Source organism: Artibeus jamaicensis, unplaced genomic scaffold (genome assembly GCF_021234435.1).
Source record: "Artibeus jamaicensis isolate MK-2021 breed Jamaican fruit bat unplaced genomic scaffold, CSHL_Jam_final scaffold_1964, whole genome shotgun sequence".
Taxonomy (NCBI): Eukaryota; Metazoa; Chordata; class Mammalia; order Chiroptera; family Phyllostomidae; genus Artibeus; species Artibeus jamaicensis.
The window spans coordinates 18,473,916-18,497,828 of record NW_026522030.1 but is presented as its reverse complement, the minus strand read 5'-3'; the positions used below and the strand labels follow the sequence as shown (position 1 = coordinate 18,497,828).

General features: G+C 54.6%; 1 protein-coding gene across 2 annotated transcripts in view; it reads right to left on the bottom strand.

Moving 5' to 3' along the window:
• CORO2A (coronin 2A) overlaps positions 1-23,913 on the bottom strand; it is a 46,313-nt gene that overhangs the window by 7,933 nt on the left and 14,467 nt on the right. Inside the window, exons 1-4 of one of the 2 annotated variants that reach the window (XM_053656560.1) lie at positions 17,576-17,797; positions 12,494-12,694; positions 2,192-2,308; positions 478-627 (exon numbers count right to left, since the gene is read on the bottom strand). In XM_053656560.1, coding sequence (XP_053512535.1) covers positions 478-627; positions 2,192-2,308; positions 12,494-12,694; positions 17,576-17,632 — 525 coding nt within the window. In that variant the 5' untranslated portion in view covers positions 17,633-17,797. Of the gene's footprint in view, positions 1-477; positions 628-2,191; positions 2,309-12,493; positions 12,695-17,575; positions 17,798-23,913 lie in introns of those variants that run through there. The other variant, XM_037140782.2, reaches the window with a different exon arrangement.

Genomic DNA, 23,913 nt, shown 5'->3' with positions numbered 1-23,913 from the left:
ACCTTATGTGGACACAGGGTCTTTGCTTATGTAATTAGTTACAATGAGGTCACACTGGGTTTGAGTGGGCCCTAAAGCCAGTGATGGTGTCCTTACAAGAAGAGGACACAGAGACACACAGAAAAGACGACCATGGCCCCAGCCAGTTAGTTCGGTTGGTTAGAGAGGCATCCCAATATGCCAAGGTTGTGGGTTCGATCCCGGGTCAGGGCACATACAAGAAACAACCGATGTTTCTCTCTCTCTCTCAAATCAGTAAATCAAAAAAAAATTTTTTAAAGGCCACATGACAACGAAGGCAGATTGGAGTGACGCAGCCCCAAGAGCTAGAAGAATCTCAGAAGGATTCTTGCCTAGAGCCTTTGGGGAAAGCATGGCCCTCTGAAGGCCTTGCTTTAGGACTTCCTGTCCTCAGAACAGTGTGAGAAGAACAGGGCCGTGCATCAGGGCAGCGCTGGGACGCTCCTCCGGACCCACCTTGTAGTCGTAGCCCGCGCTGAAGAGGACGCCGGCGGCCGTGGGGTGCCACTCCACCAGGCCCACTCTGCGGGAGTGGCCCGCCAACTCCTTCCTGCAGGCCGTGAGGTTCTTCGACAGCAGCTGCTTGGGGATGTTCCAGATCTTAATCTGTCAAAGGTTGCAGGGCCCAGGGGAGCGTTAGCCAGGGTCACCGCGGCACCCCGGCCACCCTAGGAGCTGGCGGTGCCCGGCAGAAGGGCCTGGGAGTTCTCTCTGTATCCACTTCTCACTCAGTGGAGGGCCAGCAGGGGCAGCTTGGAGGGACAGGGGCTTTGCCAAGGTCCTCCAGCCCAAGCAGCAGGGGCTGGCGTTGATCAGAGATGGGTCCTGATAGGCATAATCTGATAATCTCTGCCATCCTAATGACCTGGGTGGTGGGTGGGTGAGTGGGCCACAGGCCCCACGCCCAGGCCAAGTGTCTGAGCAAATCTGCTTCCCAGCACAGAATATCCCCCAATGTACAGTGATGTCCCCTGCCCCTTGCCCCAAAGCCCAGGGTGGAGCCTTGAACAGCAGGAGGAAGGGTTTGTGCCGAATCTCAGGGCACTAGGGAGCCAGCCAGCACAATCCTGGGGCAGGACAGGACAAGCCTCTCTGGCAGGGCCTCTATGTTCCTCAGTATCCTGTCTATGGGAACCAACACAAGTCCTCCTAGAATTTTCTACCTGCTTGTCCCAATCAACTGGCGTGTCTCCTTTGATCAGGCAGTGAAGGTTCTGCAGTACATTCTGTTTCCCTTTTTAGCCTTGACCCAGGGCAACCCTGCCTCGCTAGTGTTTCTAGTATCATCTCCCCACTTCCGCCAGCTGTGGCCGCTGCATCTTAGGGGACTGGCGTAGCCCAGAGGAAACAGACTGGGTTCTCAAGTCAGACCTCCGTCGGAAGTCTGGCTCTGCCTCTACAAACTGGATGAGGTCGGGCACCTCGCCGCACCCCTCAGACCCTCCGCTTCTACGCCAGAAAAGGGTCCCGCCCTGTGCAGCTGCCAGGATGGGCAGACTGAGTGAAATGGCGTGCATATCATGAGAGTTGGGGACACGGTGGGCTCACAGTATAAACAACTAGGACTTTTCTTCTAAGTTGAATCACCTCATCGTACCTCTTTTGTTTCAAGCCACACCCACCACGTTTTAGAAGTGGCACAGAACACATTATAAACAAACAGCACTAAACATTGTGGGAGCAGGGATTAGGACCCTGGGGCAAAACTGGAGCTCAAAAAGTTGGTGGAACTGAAGCTTTTGGGATAGTTTTGATGGCCATATTCCTATATGGCTCCCACTCCTATCCTTTTAAAATCTGCTCCCCTGTTGTCTGTGAGATGAAGTGGCACAATGTTTTCTCACACAGAAAACACACCCCACATTGCATGCTATAGTTTCCCTTAAGGGTGGGCTTTCCTACTGGGGTATGACTCTCATTGGATCTTAACTAAGCAGTTGGAAATTATTATGCCCATTTTACAGGTGGGGAAACCGAGGCCCATAAAGAGGAGGGGTCGCACCCCTTGTTCCGCAGAGGCCAGAATCTAAATGACCCTTCCCCCCAGAGCAACCTCACCTCATGAAGGTCGAAGGAGTCAGGAGCACGGGAGCCGAGAACAGACACGGCTCCAGCTCCCCCTGCCCCACTCCTTCCGGTCAGAGGGGCGGCCTCACGGGCAGACACTCACCGTGGCATCTTCAGAAGCAGAGGCGATTTCAAAGTCGTTGAAAGGGTTCCACTTGATGTCTAAGACGTTCCCTCTGTGCCCGCAGACCTTTGGGTAGTGGGGGTCCAACTTTCCCGTCTGCAAAACAACGCCCAGGAGGGTTGAGGAGGAGAGGGGCTAATTCCACGTCACCGTCTGACAGTTACGGGGCCAGCCAGCCATCGCCGAGTGGACAGGGAAGTGGAAGGCACAGAGCCGGGTGTGAATCTAGGACTTGACTGTTCCCTGTGTGATCCTGGGGGAATCTCATCACTTCCCTGAGTCTTGGTGGTTTCCTCGGTACAATGGAGGCCGTGGGAGGTCTTCCCCAGGGTTGGTGTGAGGACTCAGGGCATGAGGAGCGGAAAGGGTCTAGCATGGTGCCTGCCCCATAGTAGGTGTTCAATAAAAAGACCTTTCCTTTCATACATGGCTGGCGGGGAGGCAAAAAGGGCGCAGCCACTTTGGAAAGCAGCCTGGCAGGTCCTCAAAAGGTTCAACAGAGTTACTGTCTGGCCCTGTAACTTCACACTGAGTATATCACCGAGAGGAGTGAAGACACAGGTCTGCAGAGAACCTGTCCGCCCACGTTCACAGCAGTGCTCTTCAGAATCACCCAGAGGCGGAGACAACCTGAGCGTCCAGCAGATGAATGGATGCACGAAGGGTAGTGCGTTCGTACAATGGGACAGTGTTCAGTCGGAAGGAAATGAAGTTCTGATGTGCACTACCACGTGGATGAACCGGGGAAGCACTGTGCTGAGTGGGATGGGTCGGGCACCAAAAGCCACTAAACGTGGTGTGATTCCACTTCGATGACACACCAGATGTGGTTTCTCTGCTCAGGCACACTGACACAGCCCCTGGTAGCTGGTATTCAAAACCCTGACTGATGATATGAAAAGTCCAGCACAGGTAAAGCCATAGGGACTGAAAGCAGATCAGTGGTTTGGGGGAGGGCCGATGAGGGTGGATGCTAATGGGGGTGGGGTGTCTTTCGAGGGAGAGGGATCACTTTGAAATTAGACAGTGGGGACGGCTGTACAGCCACGGAATACACCAAAACCTGCCAATGCCCACATTTCAGATGGTGAATATTATGGTATGTGAATTATATCCCCCCTTCCCTGTACCTGCACAGGACACACAGGTCCCACGACCAATGCCGCGTAGCCCTGAGGCTGAAGTTTCCACCACAGTGACAGACTGGGGTATTTCCTGGGTCATGGGGCAGCTGTGTGGGGCGGGCACAGAAACCTGGAGGTGGCAGGGACTGACACACTCATTTTGCACACCACACTGCATGGTCCTGGCAGAGCGTAGAGCAGACTAGGCCCTCCGCCTGCCCGTGCAGGCGCGGCCCACACCCACCATCGCCCCCATTCTGGGACCCCCCACCAGGAGGCTCCCCAACCCCTCTCATAATCTAAGTGGAAGAGGCAGCTGAGAGGAGAACTGGCCAACAGTCCCTCGCTCAGCAAATCCTCAGGGGGACATAGGGGATAGGCGCTAGGCGAGCGGCTGGGTGAGCACAAGACCCAGTGTCTGACCTTGCAGAATCAACAGCCTCAGGATTTTAAAAAAGGGACGTTCAGGAACAGAGTGACCTCCGGGAATACTCACCACCTGTCCCCTCACCTACCCAACTCTGCAGAGACCTCCACACTTCTGTGGGACATCCCGAAACTGTGTCCAATCAAGACTGAGCAAAGGCACTGTGGTGGCCTCTGGCCTTGCCTAATAAGACTGCAGAGAGGGCAGCTGCTATGAGAATGGACACAGGCCTTCCCCATCAAGTCAAATTGGCAGACAGGTGGCTGAGCCCCTGGTTTGTGGGGGTTTCACTTGTGTATCATAGTAGGTCTGCAAACACAGGTGGGGGCCCTGGGCTCCCCTTCAGAAATATGCTGCCCAACATTCGGCCTGCAGAAAGGGGAACTAGACCCCTCGCCCTAGACGGCGTCCCTTACTGGAGGGGGAGACTTTATAAAGGAGGTTATTTGACAAATTGGAAAAATAACAGTAGATTAAAGTACCGTTACAATGTGAGGTTGATAACATACTGTGGTTATATTCTTGGAGAATAGTCCCATTTTTAGGAAACATTCAGGTATTTAGGGGTAAAGGGCACAGATGTACCGTATTTTTCAGACTATAAGACGCACCTCCCCACCCCCCAACCCCGCCCCAATTTGGGAGGAATAATGGTTGTTAATGCTGCTGTTGTTTACATTTACATTGGTGAAATATTATGTTATTTATGTTATTCAATATTTTACCACATCTTTTGCTTCAAATTCTTTTTTTCTATTTTCCTCTAAAACCTAGGTGAGTCTTATGGTCCGAAAAAATACAGTATATAATTTACTCTAAAAAATTTCAGAAAAAGTATTATTCCCTCATATACACATTCAGAGAGAGAGTGAAAAGAAAGGATTTGGATGTGTCGTGTGACAGCGTACGGAAGGAGGTAGGCAAACCTTCCACTTCTTTCGGACAGTTCTCCCTTCTCCATGGCTGAAAAATCGGGTCCCTGAGCAGGGAAGAGAGTGCACTGCACCCCCCCCCCCCAACTGTGGGGGCGGCACCCAGAGCTGGGTCCTGGCGGGGGTCGGCAGAAACCGTGGCCCAGCCGCGGACCCCTTGCCCAGGCTCCAGGCCTTCTGCACACTGTCATCGAGTGAGTTTTCCAGAACTGAAACCTGACCGTGTCAAATTTTGCAAGCCTCTTTCCCCCATCTATAAAACGTGACTAATCATCGCTTCGCTGCAGAACCGTTGTGGGGTAAGATGAGACGTTGTGCGCAGAAGCCAGACGGCGGCGCCTGCAGGCCCAAGGCTCAGACCAGAGCGGCTGGGACTCGGCTTGTGCGCATGGCCAGAACCCGGACGAAAACTCTCCGAACGAACCTCGTTAGTGGTTGTCTCTGTATGGGGAGATGAACAGGTGGTCTTTATCATCTCCTTTTTAACCTCACCTGAGGACATTTTTTTTTCATTGCTTTCAGAGAGAGGGGAAGGTAGAGAGGGACAGAGAGAGAGAGAGAAACACTGATTGGTTGCCTCTTGTATCCTCCAAAACCAGGGATTGAACCTGCAACCTGGGTGTGTGCCCTGACTGGGAACTGAACCCATGACCCTTTGGTCTATAGGACAGTGCTCCAAACAACCGAGCCACACCTTCCAGGGGCTTTCATTATATCTTTAACCCCCCAACTTCCTGTAAAAACTGTAAATTTTGCAATACAAAAGTACTTAAGACAAAACTCCAGACTTTCTGAAAGGATAAGTCTCTTCTGGATTAGCCAAAAATTTGCTATAAAACCACAGAACTTGAAGGACTCTGAGACCAGGAACGGTAAAGCCAGCACAGCTCCCGCACCAGCCTGGGAGTGGGGGGCACCACCAGTGCACCGCGCACTCTCTCCCTGACCTCAGGCTGGAGGAGGCATTGCCTGGGGTCCCGTGTGCAGGGTCTGGCCCAGGGCTCTGCCACCAAGTGGGAGTCTGTGGTGTCCTTCCTGTGCTGAGGGAGAGCCCCAGCCCTCCCTGAGTTGGCATCCCACACACCCCTACCTTCCCCACCCCTACCCCCCTCCCCCGCAAACGGCCCTGCTCTCCTCTTGGATCACTTCCTAGGTCAAAGGGCATGAGCAGTGCAGGATGGGCTGTGGCACACCCAGTTGCTCTCAGGGCCTTTATCTCTACCCTCAGCCCCAGGGCTGTGCCTCCGTTTCTGCACTGCAGGTGCTATGGAAGAGCTGAGTGTGGGCCAGCTTGGCTGACAGTAGGCAAATGGCCCAGGAGCCTCACACAGACCCGCAGCTCCCAGGTCGGCCATGGCTCCTCAGGGCGGTTCCTCGGAGCTCGGCTTGGGCCAGTGCTCCTCCCAGGCCTCTCAGGAGCAGAGGCCCAGCCCCAGGCAGCTTGGCCCTCCCCTGAGGCCGGCAGGCCGCTCTGAGCCTAAGAGGTTTTGTGCTGAGGACCCACATTAACCAGCATTGGCCAGTCTGAAGGGCTATTGACTGAGCTGTTAAAAGCCCTGTCTGAGCAGGAATATTTGTAATGAGGAGACCACTTCCGCCCTCTGTGCCTTAGGCCAAGAGTCAGCCAGGAGCAGGGCCCCTGATTTACGGGGGACACAAGCTCTAAGGCAGGGGAGACACAAGTGCTTTCTGCACAGACCGAGAGAGCCCAACCTGGGTGCTTGGGGCCTGGAGGCCTGGGGGCCTGGGTGCGGGAGCCGGCTGCTCAGCTTGAGGGCCCCCGCTTCCAGGTCTTCACTGGCTGCTCTGGGAAGACAGATCACGCAGGACTGTAGGACCCTGGAGGGCAGAGCCAGTTGGAGGGGGGAGGCCTCAGCTGCCTGGATGGCAGAGCCCTCCCACCATAAGGTCAGAGCCATGGCCTCAAGGGACCCTCCCAGCAGCCGGATCGGAAGTAGGCAGGCAGGGGAAATTTGCACAGTATGAGAAGAGGTTAGGTGGGCAGGCTGCCCCAGGCTTCCTGAGTTTGAATTCCTGCCATAGCACTCACCACTGTGTGACCCTGGGCAAAGTGACCTCAGCTCTCTGGGCCTCAGTCTCCTCATTTATAAAACGGCGGCACTAGTAGGACCTCACCAGGTGGGTATGGGGATTAAATGAGTTAAATCACATGAAGTGCTTAAGAAAGTAGCTGGCGCATGCTAAGTTCTCAGTAAATTTGCCAGTACAAATTCATCGGAGCTGACCACAGTTGTCCAGGTTTGCTGGTGTTCAGAATGTCTCAGGGGCCCGGGGGTGTACCAGTGTGAGGCTACACTGTTCTGCAGAGGGACTCCTATCACTTCCCACCTAGCCGACGGGCATTCGCTCCAGGGACACCTCATGAGTAAATCGATGTCTGGACTGCTTGCCAACTGATGAACTCAAGTACATTCTCCCTCTACAAGGAACACGTTTGCAAATGTAAAAGAACCATAACTTATAGAGAGTCAGAAATGAGCATGAAGATGGTTTTCAGTAGAATCCCACACCGGGGGTTGGAAATGATGAACCACAAAAGTTATCTGGTAACCCCATTTGGTTACCTCCAGAGATGCGGTGCTCACTTTCTACCCAGGCAGTTTGTTCCACTTTCAGACCACACTTCCTGTGAGAAAACACTTCCTACTTCTGTCCCCGTGTGGCCTCCCTGCGGCCCCTCCCCTCACTCCCCTCACTTTTGCTTCTGGCCCTAGCTCCGTCCTCTGGGATCTCCTAGACACCGTTTCCACCTGTTCCCAGGCTAGTTCCTGGGAAACTTGAAGGCAGAGGACCCATTCCTTAAGTGGGTTCTTTTCCAGGCTCAACAGATCCACAGAACTGAAAGAGACGAAAACAAAACAAAAAATGGACTAGCCCACTGCCTGCTCTTGCTTTCATTCCTCTCCATTCTCCACACCTCACAGCAAAGTCCACCTTTCTACCCTTCAAGAGGTGGACCTGCTTGCTGCCAGCCAGGCCCCAGGGTCAGGAGCCCAGTCCTGCACGTCCCCAGTCCCCAGGCTTGGGGCAGGCCTGTTCTCCCCAGAACCGCCCTCCGTTGCCGAGGCCGCAGGCGCCTCCCTCCCTAGGCTCCCCCAGGTCGCGGCCTGCAGAAGGAAGGGCCCAGACTGCAGAGTCACTCCCTTTGGGTTACCTGACACCGCCTGGGGCAGCCTAGCCCTTTAGAGAAAAATTTCCCGGACAGCATGGGGAGGCCAGGCACCTTCCAGCGCAGACACTCCAGGAAGTACTCAGCTACCTCGTCGCTCCCTTCCTCCCCTGAAGATTTTACTTATTTGTTTTTAGAAAGAAGGGAAGGGAGAGAGGAAGAGAGGGAGCGAAACACCGATACGGCTGCCTCTCGCCAGTCCCCAACCAGGGACCCCGCTGCAATCCAGGCATGTGCCCTGACCAGGAATCGACCCGGTGACCCTCTGGTTCGCAGGCTGACACTCAATCCACTGAGTCACACCAGCCAGGGAGCACACAGCCCTCTTTACTGACACTTCCCTGCCTGGATGGGACGTCATCCCTTGTCACCGACAAGGAGCCCATGTCTGGGCCACATCCAGGTCCTCACCCTCACTGCCCAGGGTCCTAGGGGAATTCGTCTTCCCTGGGCCTCAGCATCCTCATCTGCACAATGGGGCAATACTCCCTACGAAATGGGCTAATGACGGCCTGGGCGTCAACACCGTCCTGTCTGCCCAGCGTAAGTGCTGGGGGATGGGACTGGCACCGGAGTCCTTTCCCTCTCGGCCTCTCGTTCCTGCTCCGTCCCCCTGAATGTGCTTCCTTCAGAGAATATCAACCAAACGCTATGCGTGGGCTGTTCTGGACCTGGATTCAAACACAGTGAGGAGTTTAGGAGGCGACCAGGGACGTTCCACCTGAAGTGGGAACCAGGCGACACAGGAGTTGGTGCCCGCGCTGTGACCCCGGCCTGTGGTCAAGTCAGGAAATGTGCTTGTTTTCTAGAACCGCACACTGAGGTTTGTAGGGGTAAAATAACATCAATGCCCAGGCTTTGCTTTCAGTACTTCAGGGGGGAAAATTGAGGAAGCAAGAGTGGCAGTCTTGACAACTATAGAATCCAGGTAGGGGAAAGTTCACTGTATTGTTTTTAATCTACTTTTTGAGAGACTTTTCAACAAATCCTCACCTGAGGATATGTTTTTTCACTCATTTTAGACGGGGGGGGGGTTGGTGGCGAGAGGGTGGGGGTGGGAAGAGAGAGAGAGAAACGTCAATCGCTTCCCACAACCTTCTGGTGCACAGGACAAAGCTCCAACCAGCTGAGCCGCCAGGCCACGGCCTTAATCTACTTTTGTGTTTAAAATTTTTTCACAGTTGTAAAAAGTAACTAGCAGGCAGTCTAGCTACTGGAATGTAGTTTGCAAACCAGCAGCGTTGGCACCACCTGGAAGAAGAGATGCCGGAATTACAAAAAAACACAAGGTGCCCAGGGATATTTGAGTTTCAGGTAAACAACAAATGTTATTTTTAGTATAAGTACATCCCATATGATATTTTACTTATACTGAGAAATCCTTCATGAAAATAACTTGACAGCTTCGCATAAAACTAAATGTGTTTTACGACCTATCCCTGTACTCAGGGCGTTTATCGCAGAGAAATGGAGAGTTAATATTCACACGAAAACCCGTGGGCAAGCGTTTATAGTAGCCTGATTCACAAAAGCCCCGAATTGGAAAGAATCCCGATGGCCTCCAGCCAGTGAATGGCTCAACAGACATGGTGCGTTCACACCGCGGAACACCACTCAGCAATAAAAAAGAACGAGCTACTGATACGTGCAGCAACTTGGTTGGGTCTTTAATGCTGAATGAAAAAAGTCACGCCCCAAAGGTTACATACTATGTGGTTCCATTCATACCACATTATTCCAATAGCGAAAGCGTATAGAAACGGAGAAGAGAGTGGTTGTTAAGGTTGAGATGAGAGTGGGTGTGAGGGGAGTGGCGGGCTGTAAAAGGGCAACACTTTGTATCTTTTTTTGTCCTTCCCCAAGGATACATATATACTTTTTTTTTTAAAATTGATTTGAAAGGGGAAGTGGGGGGGCAGGGAGAGAAAGATCAATCAGTTGCTTCCCATAGGAGCCCCAGCTAAGCCACAAATCTATGTACGTGCCCTGACCAGGGGTCGAACCTGCAACCGTTTGGTGTATGGGACAAAGCCCCGACCAACTGAGCCACCCGGCCAGGGCAACATTCTGTGTCTGATTGTCCTGATGTCAACATCCTGGCTGTGCTATTGTGCTCCGGTCTTACAAGATGTTACTACTGGGGGAGAACTGGGTAAGGGGGACAAAGAAATCTGTCATTTCTTACAATTGCATGTGAATCTACAGTGATCTCAAAACAAAATCGTTTAATTAAAAGGACAAATAAGCAACAAAAAGTTATTTGGTGTTTATCTGAGATTCAGACTCCAGGGACCTCCCTGGAGCTCGCTGGAAGGCAGACCCCAGGCTCCTTTGGACCCACTGAATCAGAACCTGTGCTCTGACTAGCGGCTCCCAGCTCCTGCAGCTCCGGGACCCCAGGAGCCTGTGACAGCAGCCACGAACACGTGCCCTCAAGCCGTTTATGATACTACTTCCAACAGCCCAACAGGAATTAGCTGGGCATCATACCCAAGACCCAGTTGCACAGGACACTGCACTTCAACCCTCCTGAGGGGCTTTCCCTCGGAACATAGAACAGAGGGGACCCTGCCCTGCCTACAGAGCCTGCACAGCCCCGGCTCTGCTCCGCTCTCTCACCGCCTCCCCGGCTGTTGCCCAGGTGACAACGCACCTGTGTTTCTCAAACGCCACACCCACTCCCACCACAGGGCCTCTGCACTTGCGGTTCATTTCTCTGAGCACTCTACCTCTCCAACTTCCGGTGGCTGCCTGCCCCAAAGGTCACCTCCCCAGAAAGGCCTTCTCTGAGCCTATCCAGGCTTGGTCTCCTTGCCCCACCCAGGTCACATCCCATCACGTCGAACCAATTTATCTTTTTTCATATCAGCTGTTTGTACCTACGTCTACTGAGCATTTCCTGGGAGTTAGAAACTGTGACAGTTCTGCAAAGGTCTGGGTAATAAAAGTCAGGCAACCGAGTTAATATGTAATTAATTAAAAATGCACTTTGTTTGGTGGACAGAATCATTTAAAAGCACCCTGAACTCGGAAGAATACATATCCAAACAGGCCATTTCTAGGGCACCTGCCTGCCCCGGCCTTCAACACTCCCCCTTCCCCAGCTGGAAAACTCTCGTGTCTCTAGAACGCAGCTCACACTTCTCCTCCTGGCCTTCAAGGCCCTGCTCGTCTCGCCCCAAGCCCTTCCAGAGGCACTTTCCTTCCTCCCCCAAACACGGTGCTCGCCTGCTCCGGCCAGACAGCCCTCTGCATTGTTCCCTGAACACTCCACACGCAGCCCTGCCTCCATGCCTCTGCCCTTTGCCAATTGCGGGCTCCCTGTTCATTTGGATGACCAATGACTGGGAGTTCAATGAAAATTTATGAGCAGCAACTGTGCTCCCACGATGTGCTATATGGATAAACAAAGCACCTGCTATGCCAGGTGTTGCAGGTACTAGCAGAACACAAATGACTCTCATTCAAAGCACTCAGAGCACGGAGTCCTGAGTGGGGAAAACAGGCTATGGGCGTGTTCTAAGCAGGAGAGGGGTGTGGGAATTCGGGGGAGGGAGACAGAGTGGCTGTTCACGAACATGGTACACATTTTCATTTGCTTGGGTCACGAATACGGGACTCTCAGAAGCACTGTGCTTCCAAGTCTTGCTCACTTATTCCCAGGCGTTCGCTCTGCTTTCCTGCCACAAGTGTTTGTGCTTTCTAAGCATTCTTGGCATGTAACAATGCGATTCATTTTTGTATTCTGTTTTTTTTTTTTATCCAACCACCTTCCAAAAATGCCTATTGTTTTTCTAAGGATTTGCTTCCATTTCTTCTGTGTTTCTATGGGGTCAATCACATCGATAAATAATAGCAGTTTTATTTCTTTTTCTACGTGAGACTGCCATTTGAGGGGGTCAAAAACTCTCGGATATCAGCGAAGGCCTGTGGCCCAGCCTCCACGGTTCCCCTTTGCTCTCGGGACAAGCCCGTCGTTCCGCTTGCCCACCGCTTTCCTCTCTTACCGCGGATTTTGGCTTGAGGCTTGTTTTCCTTTCAGGGGAGGGAAGGTGGCTTTGGAGAGTTGTCAGATGTTGTGTGAGCCTGGCAGTGCACTAAAAATGATATTTTATTGCCCTGATGGGTGGCTCAGTTGGTTGGAGCATTGTCCTCTATACCAAAAAGGCTGCGGTTTTGATCCCTGGTCAGGGCACGTGCCTGGCTTGCAGGTTCGACTCCCGGTCAGGGTGTGTGCCAGAAGCAGCCTACCTCCGTTTCTCTCTCTTCTCTCTCCTTCCCTCTCTCTCTAAAATCAATAAACACATCCTGGGGTGAAGATGAAAAAATTCATTATATTTTATTCTGGAGTGAATTATTTTGCAGTAGGGTGGAGGGAAAACTCCAGGAATAGCTGCTGAAATTCCAGGAAAGGTATATTTTTCCCAGTGAGGAAACCAAGGCTCACAGAAGTGGAATGACTCATTCAAGGTCACATGGCCGGTCAGAGGGCCGGTCTAGAATTTGAACCCACGCGGGCAGCAGAAAGCCAGGCTCTTTCCTGCCTCCCCTCTGTCCCAAGCTGCCTCCAGGGAGCCATTTGGCCCGGGGCTCTCCTGGCCGCCTTACCTGGTGCAGGGGGATGACGAGGAAGGCCCCGCCGCCGGCGCACTCAGTCACGACTGCAATGAAGTGGGGGTTCACGGCGCAGAAGTGGTTGTCGTGGACGCTCTGGGTGATGGGCACGGAGTCGTAGCAGTTCTCCTTGCTGGCCGGTTTGCCAAAGACGTGGCGGAACTTGGAGCTCCGGTACTGGGGGTGCCATGACATCTGCGGGGGACGAGCGGGACAGAAGGAGTGTGAGGCTCACTGCCTTGACCGTGGGACACACAGGGGTCTCACCTTGAGAGTATGAGAGGGCGCAGCCACGAAAGTGGCGTGCCACGAAGGTCAACCAAGTGAACAGGCTGTAATGGTGGCTACTTCTGTGGACCTGGGGAGGTGATGTATGATTACTGCTGACTTGTCTGCTTTTCATCCCTCCAATGTGAAGACAAAAAAGCAGAAACACCATAGAGAGACCTCACCACATTCCCAGTCCACTGTCCTGCCAGACAGACTAGCCACCCTGCCTCCTCCCAGCCCTGCTGGGGGTGGTAACGCTGGGTCCTCTGGAGCCAGCCTGCCTGTGCTCCGCCTCCAGCTTTGCCTCTTGCCAGCTGGGCAGGCAAGTGGCTAAACGTTGGAAGCCTCTGTTTTCTCATCTGTAGAATGGGAACAACGAAAGTATCCTTCTCACAGACCTGTCATGAGGATTAAATTCGATGATATACTTAGAGCCTTCGATCAACAGGAAGTTACGATGACCACCACTGTTATCACCCAGGCATCCTCAGTTGTCCTCGCTTTTCTTACAGCCTCGTGTTTGTTCCCTCAATATTTCCTGGGTGCCGCCAGGTGACCAGGCCTGCACCAGGCACTGGGGTTTTGGAAAGAGTAGATCTGAGCCCACCCTTACAGGAGCAAGGGGTCCTGTGAGTGAGGCCACTGAGGGGGGCCAGGCCACTGGGATGCAGGGGGTTTTAGGTAACAATGGAGGTTTGTACATGGCAGTCAGGGAGGGCTTCCCAGAGGAAGTGACACGTGAGCTGTGATTTGAAGGGCGAGCAGGAGTTAGCCATGTTGGCAGGACAGGAGAGAGCAGGTGGGAGGTGTCCCAGGCAGATGGAATGGCTTGAGAAAAGGCCATGAGATAGAAGAAAACAGAATGTTTGGGGAATTACCGGTAGTTTGGCAAGATTAACAAGAAGATGTTAAAAAACTATATCCACACATCTGTAGGCATATAGGTTGGGCGACGTGAGTGAAGAGGACACCAGTGGAGGCGGGCAGAGCCAGATCACGAACGTCCTCCCCTCAGCTTCCTGCTGCTCAGGCCCAGGCCCTCGCCCCCAACCCTGAAGACCCCCCCGGAGCCTCCCATCTACGCTCCCCACGGAGGCCAGAGGGATCTTCGGGGTACCAGGCCTGCTGGGCTCCTCACCACCCCAGCCCCCTGCCCCTCTGTTGCCCTGCATTGCTGCCCTACAGGTTCAAGGACAAACTCAGCCTGTCATTCCAGGCCTTCTGACTGGGTGCCACCCCATATTCCAAGATGGGCTGTTTCCTGCTCATCTTCTGAAGGGCGCCTTCCAGAGGAAGGACACCGCCCAGCCTCCCTCGGGTCTGCTCTTGCATTTCCAGGTCTCTGGGGCCTTCGCCCTTGCCTTTCCCTCTGCCTGGCTTGCCCTCCCCAGCCACCGATTGCCATCCTCCCATTGCTGGCTCCCAAGCCCCCGGGTCTTCTTCGATGCCTTGAGTGGTGAAGATCTGGCTCCCCTCTGCTGCCCACAGCCATCTCCCCTCCCTGCCCTGAGGTCCCTGACACTGTCTGCCCTGATTTGGAGTTTGGCGTCTCAACTTCTGTACCAGCTGGGAGGTTTGCGGCAGGAGGCCTGGGCTCCGCTCCGGGGGTGCCCAGCACAGTGCACTGCTCACCCCAGGCCCTGGCAACTGCCCAGGGGCTGCATACCCACGGGGTCCAGACAAAGAAGGCATCTGCCCAGCCTGGCAGCTGGCCCCAAAGGCTCTTCTCTGTGCTCAGTTCAAAGGCACAAGATTAGACTGTTGACCTCAGGAAGTCATGGTGACCAAAGGGCCTGACCCACGGGCCACACCCTGACAGGCAGCCCACCCGCCTCACAGGGGCAGGTCTGTGCTGGGAAGCCCAGACGTGTCCACTATCCTTTCTGGCTGCGTTTGCCAGAGCTACAGGAAGCAGCACAGAGGCAGGGACAGACTAATGAATGCCCATCTGATTCCAGAAAGGTTGGAGGAGGCCGTACGGAAATAGAGAGAACACGAGACAGAAGGAAGTAGAAGAGCCATGAGGACAAAATGGGGAGAAGGGGACACGCAGGAACAAAAGAGATCACCTGGAGCGTGGGAGAGTTAGGCTCCCGAACGTGTGCTGCCAGGTGCCCCACCCAGAGGAGGTGGGCCTCAGATTTGGGTCTGAGCTTCCTAGCAGTCATTTCGACAAGGGAAACAGAATCAGAAAGGGATTTAGTCAGTGTGTGTAAGATAAGAGTCACCACCTGCTACGTGGCAGCACTGCTTTTCTCTGCCCTTGCAGAAAGGAACACTGGGGACAGAGACCTCCCTGGGGAAGATGCCCTAGGCCTGGGCTGGGGTGGGAGGGCAGGGAGAAGTCAACACAGCTCCAGGCGCCCCCCACCTCACTCTGAGCAGCAGTAAGGGTGGGAAGGACCTGTCTATGGCCAGTGGCGATGCTCACCAGACTGTCCACCACTCCCCGCACATCCCAGCCTCCCTGCAGTTCGGCAGCCGCAGTCCAGCCACTGGTGGTAATGACATTTGCCATTTCCAGGCTGAAGCGTAAGACCTGCCTGTGGCCCTCCCTCCTGAACGCTTGTCTTTGGTGCAAGAGATGAGAAGGCCACGTGTTCCAGGTGGTACGGCCTCCATCATCCTGGGCCCCCGAGAGACTGGATGGAACCAAATAGCTCCCCAGTGACTCATGTTGGACATGTGGCATGTCAGAAAGGAGCGTACAGAGTGAGCCACTGAGACGGCAGGGTTATTTGTCACAGAGCACAGCCTACCCATCCTGACTCACACGTCACCCTGTGCAGGCCCCACCGGCGCTCATGGGCAAACAGGTGCCTGTGCATGGCCAGCACGCAGGAGGCCTGCAGAGAAGAGGTGGGCGAGGGCAGGACTCAGCCCACTGCAGAAGCCATGTTCAAGGACCTGGACTCCTGGACGAGGGCACAGGGGAGATGCTGCGGGGCTTAAAGCAGGAGGGTGAGGAGACCAGGTTTCCTCTCGGGTACATTTCCCTGACTACTGAGAGGAAAAGAGGGTGGACCAAATGAGAGGTGAGGGTCACCTGGGCTGAAATGGGGCACAGGGGTGGAGAGGAGAGGAGAGGTGGGAGGGGGCTGACCAGCCTTGGCACCAGGGTGCCCGCCCGTGGTGGGCTGTGGGCAAGGGGGCGAGTCTGCTGATTGTCAATGGCCCCAGCCCCTCCAGCCACCCCCAGTGCTTTCCCCCCACCTGGCAGTTGGCTGTCTGGCCAAGGTCAGGGTCAGGGTCAGGGTCAGGGTCAGGGGGGCCTCAAGAAGCCAGGACAAGAACCCTATTTGAGCTCACAGCCCCCTCTACAGAAATGACAACTCACAGTTCTGGGTGGCTGCTATGCACCAGGTGCCATTCCCTGTGCTTCTCCTGTGTGACCTGAACAGGTAGGTGCTACCTGGCTTCCCATTATGGGTGCAGGGCCAGAGGCAGAGAAGCAAAAAGCAACCCCTCCCCCAGGTCTCACGACTAAATAGTGGAGCTGGGAGCTGAACCGAGCTGTCTCTGCAGCCTCCAGCTCCCGGTTCCTGAAGTTCGTGACCATGATGACACCCTGGATCCCACCTCAGCCCATGACCATGATCACCCCCACTTTACCTAAAAGGAAAATGAGGCTCAGCAAAGTAAGTGGACACCATTCAGAAAGGGGGCTTTGGCATCCACTTGTGAAGCTGGCTGATCTTGGAGCACAGTGAACATCCGGGGCCTTCTGTGCCCCTGCCCATGGCTCTCCTCACCCCACCCCTTCTACCACCTTATCCTTACGGCCAAGGCTCTTCCAGACTTACTACCATGGAGGGAAACTTACAGAACTGGGGGATGGAGCAGCACCAAGCCAGGAGGCCGCCTGTCACTTCACCTGTCACTGCGGCACGGGAGTGTGCACACAGGTGTGCTGGTGAAGCTTGTGTGCCTGTGAGTGCACTGTGTGCACGTCTGTGCATGGGCGCTGCATCCACCGAGGTGCTCCTGTGCACGCACGTGCGTCTGTGCAGATATTCGATTGTATCTGCATGCACGTGTACATCAGTGCACTCACCAGTTTCAGGACTCAGCAGTTCTGAGAATGGGAGTTTTATTTTCCCCACAAGCAAGCACTTGCTGGAAATGCGGACTGTCGCCGCGAGCCCTCAGCACGGCGAGGCCTCGCCCACAGGCTGGGCTGCCCCATCCTGCCCGGTCCCACCTGGCTGGGCCCACATCAAAGCCGAGGCAGGCCTTCCCAGGTGTGGCACAAAGCAAGGGTGGCATCACTTCTGTCCCGTGCATGCTTTGTGGCCCCGAGGCCAAGGGATTAGGCTCTGTGTGCCGCGAATTCCCTGCCCCCCACAGGGATTTAGTTAACTCTGGGTTTCCCATCCCACTGAGTGGAGTTCTTAATGGCTGACATAGAATGGCTGTGTCTCTGTCCCACCCCTCACAACTCTCCTGGGGACTGTCCCCTCTGTTTGGTGCAGGGGAAGTGACTTGACCTAGGCCATTGGAGTAGGAACTGTGCAGGTGGGACGCAGAAGCCAAATCCTGGCCAGATCTCCTCTTCCTGCCACATGCTCCTCTCTGCCAGGGGAGAGAGACAGACAGACAGACAGACAGACAGACAGACGGACAGATAGAGAAAGTATCCTGCCTGCCTCCAAAGGCTTGTCTCCCCAGCCCAGCCCTCCATCACTGCAGGCAAGGGTTAGCTGCAGGGTGGCGGCGAGGAAACCCAAACTGGGTGTGGTGCAAACCAGCATAATGATTTATTCATTCATCGCGCTCTTCCAGGCCTCGGGGAAAGAGTGAAGTTACCTGATTTGATCTCAGAGTGTCCGGGATCGGTAGGTGTCTGGAGCTGCCGGCTACCATCGTCCCTTTGTAAGTTTGGGGTTCCAGGTGTAATGTTTGGAGTTTTAGTTTATTTTTTCCTCTTAAAACCTGACCTCGTGGTCAGCAAATTAGCCCCACACGTGCCTCCCGAGAGAGTCCGAGCACCACGCTTAGGCTGGCCGCAGTTAACAGAGGGAGATTAGAACCACAAGTTTCCTAGTTTTAAAAAAATAAAAAAAATGTTACTGTAAGAGCACAGAACACGCCATTTGAAGGTGCTCTGCTAAGACCAATAATTAACACAATAAACACCTAGTTATGGGTGCGTCCCTCACCTTGAGGCTAATCTTTGACAGACTATCACCCATCACGGAATTTGCCCTGATCCCAGCCTTGGCCCCAAACTGGACTGGGAAAGCCCCTCTCTACTTCACCCTGGCTCCTCACCAGGGCCTCCGATTCCCCTGACAGACGGCGGGTTCTGTCAGCCAGCGCTCCGCACCGGCCATTCCCCTTGGAACCCTCCTTCCTCTCGGGGGTGAAATAAGACACCACAGTTCTTGGCCACAGGTCTTTTCTCCTGTCATTTCTGTCCCCCTGAGGCCAGGCCCTGGTTAGCGGTCACTGCTGGGCACAGGTGCCTTTATTTCTGCCCTCCACAAGCCAGCTACAGGTCTGAAGGGACAAGGGTTTCATCCCTCAGTCTTAGTTTTCTTTTCTCCTCCAAAGCAGGTCGAGGCATGGTCTCTCTCCCTGGGGGGAAGCTGATGCACTTTCCCAGTTTGCCCAGAATGGGGGGGGGGAATTCCAGGCTGGAGGGGGTCCAGCACTGAGATCCGGGGGGAGTCCCCCTACCGCCTACCCAGAGGTCTCCATAAAACTTGGATAGGATTTGCAAGCAGTGACTAAGTCCTAGTAACCCTGACCCCGACAGCTTGCCTGTGAAAGAGAAGGCTCTAGTACTGACTTCTTAAAGGGCTCAACATCCTGAACCAGAGAACAGAACATTTCAAAGCCAAAAAAATCCAAGAAGGTTTGTAAAGAGAGGTGAATATGATTAAATTCAGTCCCCAACCTTCATCCATCATTACTTAGTGCTTATTCTGTGCCAGGCCCTGTGGTGGGGGCAGGGGTAGGGGCCAGAGACAAATGACCCAGTCACCGCCTTGCACAGGTTCCGGCCGCTCGGGGGAATGCCCAAGGACAGGACTGGATGAGCGGCCACCACCTGGACAGGCGGCTAAAGCACGGGGCAGCGGTTTGCAACTCTGAATGCACATTAGAATCACTTAAATTGCATTGCTGGCTGTGGGACCCAGGCACCAGCTCTGTCCAGCACAGTCCCACACGGCCTCTAAATTAACGTTAAAATGAAACAAACGTAAAGTTCAGCTCCTTCGCCACACTGCAACGTTTCAAGTGCTCACAGCCACATGTGGCTGTTTGGGGATCCGGCTGAACATTATGATTACAGAGCATGTCTGTCACACCTGTGTGACTCTGGGCAAGTTACTTAGTGTAACTTCCTCACCAGGAAAACCAGGCATTGTAACAACGACAACAAAAGAATAGCTAACCCTTACATTGCTTACTATGTGTGAAGTAGGTTCCAAGTATTAACAACCCTCACGACAATTCCATAAATACTCTCACCCCATTTTTGCAGATGAGGACACTGGGGCACAGAGAGGTTAAGTTGCTTGCCCAAAACCACACAGCTAATAGGCAGCTGAGCTGGAATCAAAGCCAACCTGCTGAGTCCCAGGCCCTCCCTGTCTCACAGCACTGCCCTGATGATTAAGTGCGACAATCTGCACAGCACAGGGAGCAATGCTGGGTGAGTGCTTAGCACTCGACACATGTCTGCTGATGCCGCTGTCGTGGTCCCAATGTCTACAGGACCCTGAGCTTTGATTTAGGGCATGACAGGTACATGCCGAGGGCCCAGCATTTGGGGGATTTAGAGTCCCAAATCGGAAAGTGCAAGGCAGCCCGCTAGGCACTAAGTCCCAACCCCTGGTGCTTACCATGTTGACGGAGGGAACAGATAAGCAAAGCGAGAGCTAACAACCCGTGCTGGTCAAGAAGAACCAGAAGAGTGTATTTGTGCATCTTTTTGGCAGGGCACTCCAAGCAGAGGCCAGCGGCTGAGCTCAGCCCCATGCTCAGGGGACTAGGGTTCTTGGGGCTCTTGGCAGGGAGGGGTGGTGGCATGGACCCCCCTAGGACGCTCTCCACCCCCCATATCAGTATTGGAGACAGGGGCCTCTTGCAGCGACCAGCAGAGAGCAGGTTCTCTCTGCCCCACCCCCCACCTCCTTTTCCCTGCCCCCAGCCCTCAGGCCCTCTGGTCCGCACAGATGCCCAGCCACAGGCCCACAGGAAATACAGAGGGAATCAGAAAGCCAGCCAAGAAAACGCCTCTTTCCACCTGATGAGATTAAGCCTGAGGGAGCGCCTCCTCCTGACATCTGATGCTGTCCAGAGCCAGCTCCCTGGGCCCTGAGAGGGAGGTGCCCCCTCAGATGCCCCCACCTCCCTGCCCCAGGGTCCCTCCCTGCTCTCTGCCCCTCTCTCAGGCTGCGCCCGGCCTGGGCAGCCTTTCCTCTTAGTGGCTCTGTTGCTCCTTGCCCCTCTTCTGCCCAGCCCAGGCTTCTACCCTGCCCCCACCCTGACCCTGTCATTGCCCTCGGGACCCCCTTATCCTCAGGAAAAAGCCCTTGGCTGGACCTGGGGTGTGAGCCTCCCGCCCCCCCCTTCTCCTCTCCACAGACCTGCCCCTTGAGCCAAACTGATTTATCCACTCTCCCCTCAAAGCATCATATTTTCCCAGACACCTCATCTCTGCTCACGCCGCCGCTGTCCACCTCGAGCGGAGTCCACAGGCACTTAGCTGGGCTCCAAGGACGTCCCCTCCTCTCACAGCACCTCTCTGCTCAGTGCGAACAGAACCGCCTCCAGGGGGCCTCCCAGGCTGCCAGGACTGAACAATGAGGCAGCCCAGGGGAGAGGAGGTACCAGGTTCGAATTCTAGGCCTCACTTGAGCCTGGGCCTCAGCCTCCCACCTGCAAAAAGGTACCCTAGTAGCTAACTGACAGAGCCTTGCCAGGATTACACGAGATAATGGATGTAAAATACCCTGCACACGTCTGGTACGAGGGAGGCGCTCAGCTGGTGGGTGCCCCCCTTCCTCCTGTCCAGCTCCATGTGCTTCTTCCTTCTTCCTCTGTCCATCCATCTGTCTGCCCATCTGTCCACCCATCCATTCATCCCCAAATCGCCATCCCTTTTTCCTTTGTGTGCCCACAGGCCAGATCCCTAGGTAGGCACTGAGGGGGAGACCCACCTGGCTCCTGTCCCCACCCCCTGCCCCCTGGGCATGAGGACCTGGGGGCTGAGCCTGTTCGTCCATGGCAGGTGTGCCAGTCAGGTTGGGGAGTCCGAACTCTGACACCCGGTTGCTCCCTGGCCCAGGGCAAATCTCATCCCTTCTCAGGTTTTGACTTTCCACCCACAGAGCGGGAATGCCTCGGCCCTGCCCACCTGCGGAGAGATCCACCGAGGGCTCCGCAGTCTGCACTCGCCAAAGCCGGTGGAGCTGTCCGCCTGGCAGCGGCCCCAGTGCTCAGAGGGCTGGTGCCTTCCTGCCTTCGCCCTCTGGGACACAGAGCAGGGATTCTTCCTGTTCGTCCCCCCTTTGAAGCCTTGACCAAAACTCCACGCAGATTTATTGCCCCGCAATCTCCTTATCTGGCAGTTTCGAGAGATAAGGGACTCTCCGGACTTTCTAAAAACGTCTCCAGCAGCCTGACAACTTGAAGTCTCCACTCCCTGCTCACTGTGCATTCCTTGGGCAGCTTCTGGATCTGTCTTTAGACCGAGAGGGATACCGAGGCCCAGAGAGGGAGACTGTCTTTTGCATTCTGTTGTCAGCAGGTCCTTGCCTCGGACCCACAAATCAGCACACAGCCTGCTCTGTTGCAAGGGGCCTGGGACCCAGAGTGAGTTCCAGCAGCATCACTGAGGCCCTCCTGGAGCCCGTCATGTCCTGGGCACTGTGGGGCACAGGCAGTGAGGACCCTGACAGGGGCCACTGCCCCTCAGGAGCTCACATTGATGGGAGAGGCTGATGTCAGTAACCAGCAAACTCAATTCACAGCAAAAAGACTAAACAGGCTATAGCAGGAAGCTGGGACTCTGGGGGCACTGGGAGGGGGCTGCAGGGCAGATTCTGGAGCTAAACCGGAAAGGCCACGTGGAGCGAGCCCAGCACAGAATGAAGGGAAGGGACCCCCAGTGGACGGCTCGGTGCTTGGCCACACTGGAGCACCGTGGCTCGGGGCTGTGGTGAAGACAGGGGCATGCCGTGCGCGGTGGGGAAGCAAAAGGCACATCCGAGAAATCACAAGGGTCCGGTGTGGCTGGGATCTGGGCGAATGCCAGGAGCAGTGAGGGCCACAGCTGGGAAGGCGGGGCGGGCAAGGGCCCCGAATTCCAGCTACAGAGCCGGCACTCGAAACTATGGGAGGTATCAAAGTTTGTGACCCGGGGTGTGATCTGATCAGAGTTGACGTGGATTTAGGCCCTGCAATTAAGTAGTTAGAACGTTCGCCCTGGAAAAGTACAGGGTGGGGCAAAAGTAGATTTACAGTTGAGGATGCAAAACAGGGAGCCTAGTCTTGTATCGTTATTTATTAATTATCGTATTTTTCCATACGAACACAGTAAACCTACTTTTGCCTCACCCTGTATTTTTTAAAAAATATTTCTTATTTACTGACTTTATTTTATTTTATTTATTTACTTTTAGAGAGGGGGAAGGGAGGGAGAAAGAGGAAGAGAAACGTCAGTGTGTGGTTGCCTCTCACGTGGCCCCCACTGGGGACCTGGCCTGCAACGCATGCATATGCCCTGACTTGGAATCGATCCGGCAACCCTTTAGTTCACAGGCCTGTGCTCAACCCACTGAGCCACACCGAGCAGGGATCTTATTTACCGACTTTAGAGAGAGAAAGAAAGATTGGGGGAGGGAGAGAGAGAGAGTTGTTCCACTGATTTATGTATTCATTGGTTGACTCTTATATGTGCCCTGACTGGGGATTGAACGCACAACCTTGGCATATTAAGATGATGCTCTAACCAACCGAGATACCTGGCCAAGGCCTGTATTTTCTTTCTTAACTTTGGGCTGTGTCTAAGGAAGAAATAAGTAGGTTTTGTTTCATGCCCAGCTCCAGCAGGCGTGAGGGGCTGCGGAGCATGGTGAGGAGAGGGGAGATTCTGAGGCTTTCTTGTCTGGGCTCAGGAGGAAAAGGGCTTTTGGTTGGGGAGGAGCAAGTGGAGCTGGCAGATCTGGTGACCAGGAGTCAAAGCCCGACCCGCCTCTACAGATTTTGGCTCTTAGAGCAACTGAGTGTGGGTGGGGGGTGTCTGGCCTATAGGGCACATCTCAGCGGCTGGGGCTTTTAAATCAGAAAATACTTCTCCTCACCCTTCACCTCGGTCCCTGTGGTACGAGTCCCCAGGTGAGCAAGGCCTGCTGCAGCTGCACCTGCCAGGCAGCCTAATGCTCCATTTCCTAGCTCGGCCTCATACTCAGGAGGGGACGGGAACTTCCTTCCTGTTTGCCCTCACCTGCTTATTGACAGGGACATAAATGCCACTGCTCAGCCTTAGTCAATTTCCCAGGTGGCACCAGCAACAGCTGCCAGGAGAGAGGATGACGAGGCCACCTTCCTTCTCCCCGTTCCCAGCCTCCCTGAGCTCCGCCCAAAGGGTCCGGCTGGGGATGAAGAGGAAAGATGCTCCAGGCTGCAGAGGCACTCTTGCCCCAGGATGGACTCTGCTAGGACCCGAGACAGCGCCTCCCTTAGTTTGCATGCAGCAGTGGGTCTGGACCTTCAGAGCTCGTCGGCGTCACCTGGAAGGCGGGTGGACACCAGATCGTCAGGCCCATCCTAGAGGTTCTGATTCAGCCAGTCTGGGGCAAAACCTGAGAATCTGCATTTCCAGCGAGTTGCCAGGTGACAAGAATGCAGTGGGCCCAGGAACCACGCTTTGAGAACCACCCTCTGTGGCCCTACTCTGTGATCGACAGTCCTTCCTGTTCACCCTTCAGTTTGCTCCTCACATCCACCTTAGGGCGGGGAGAATTGTCCCCATTTCATGGCTGCTGCTGCAAGCCGTGTGCAGCTCAGAACAATGGAGTCACATTTCTGAGGTTGTGCAACTAGGAGGCAGCAGGAAATGTCCCCTGAAGGCGCCCTGTGCCTACAGTGACTTCCTCACTCGAGCCACTTTGGGACTGTGATCTCCTGGG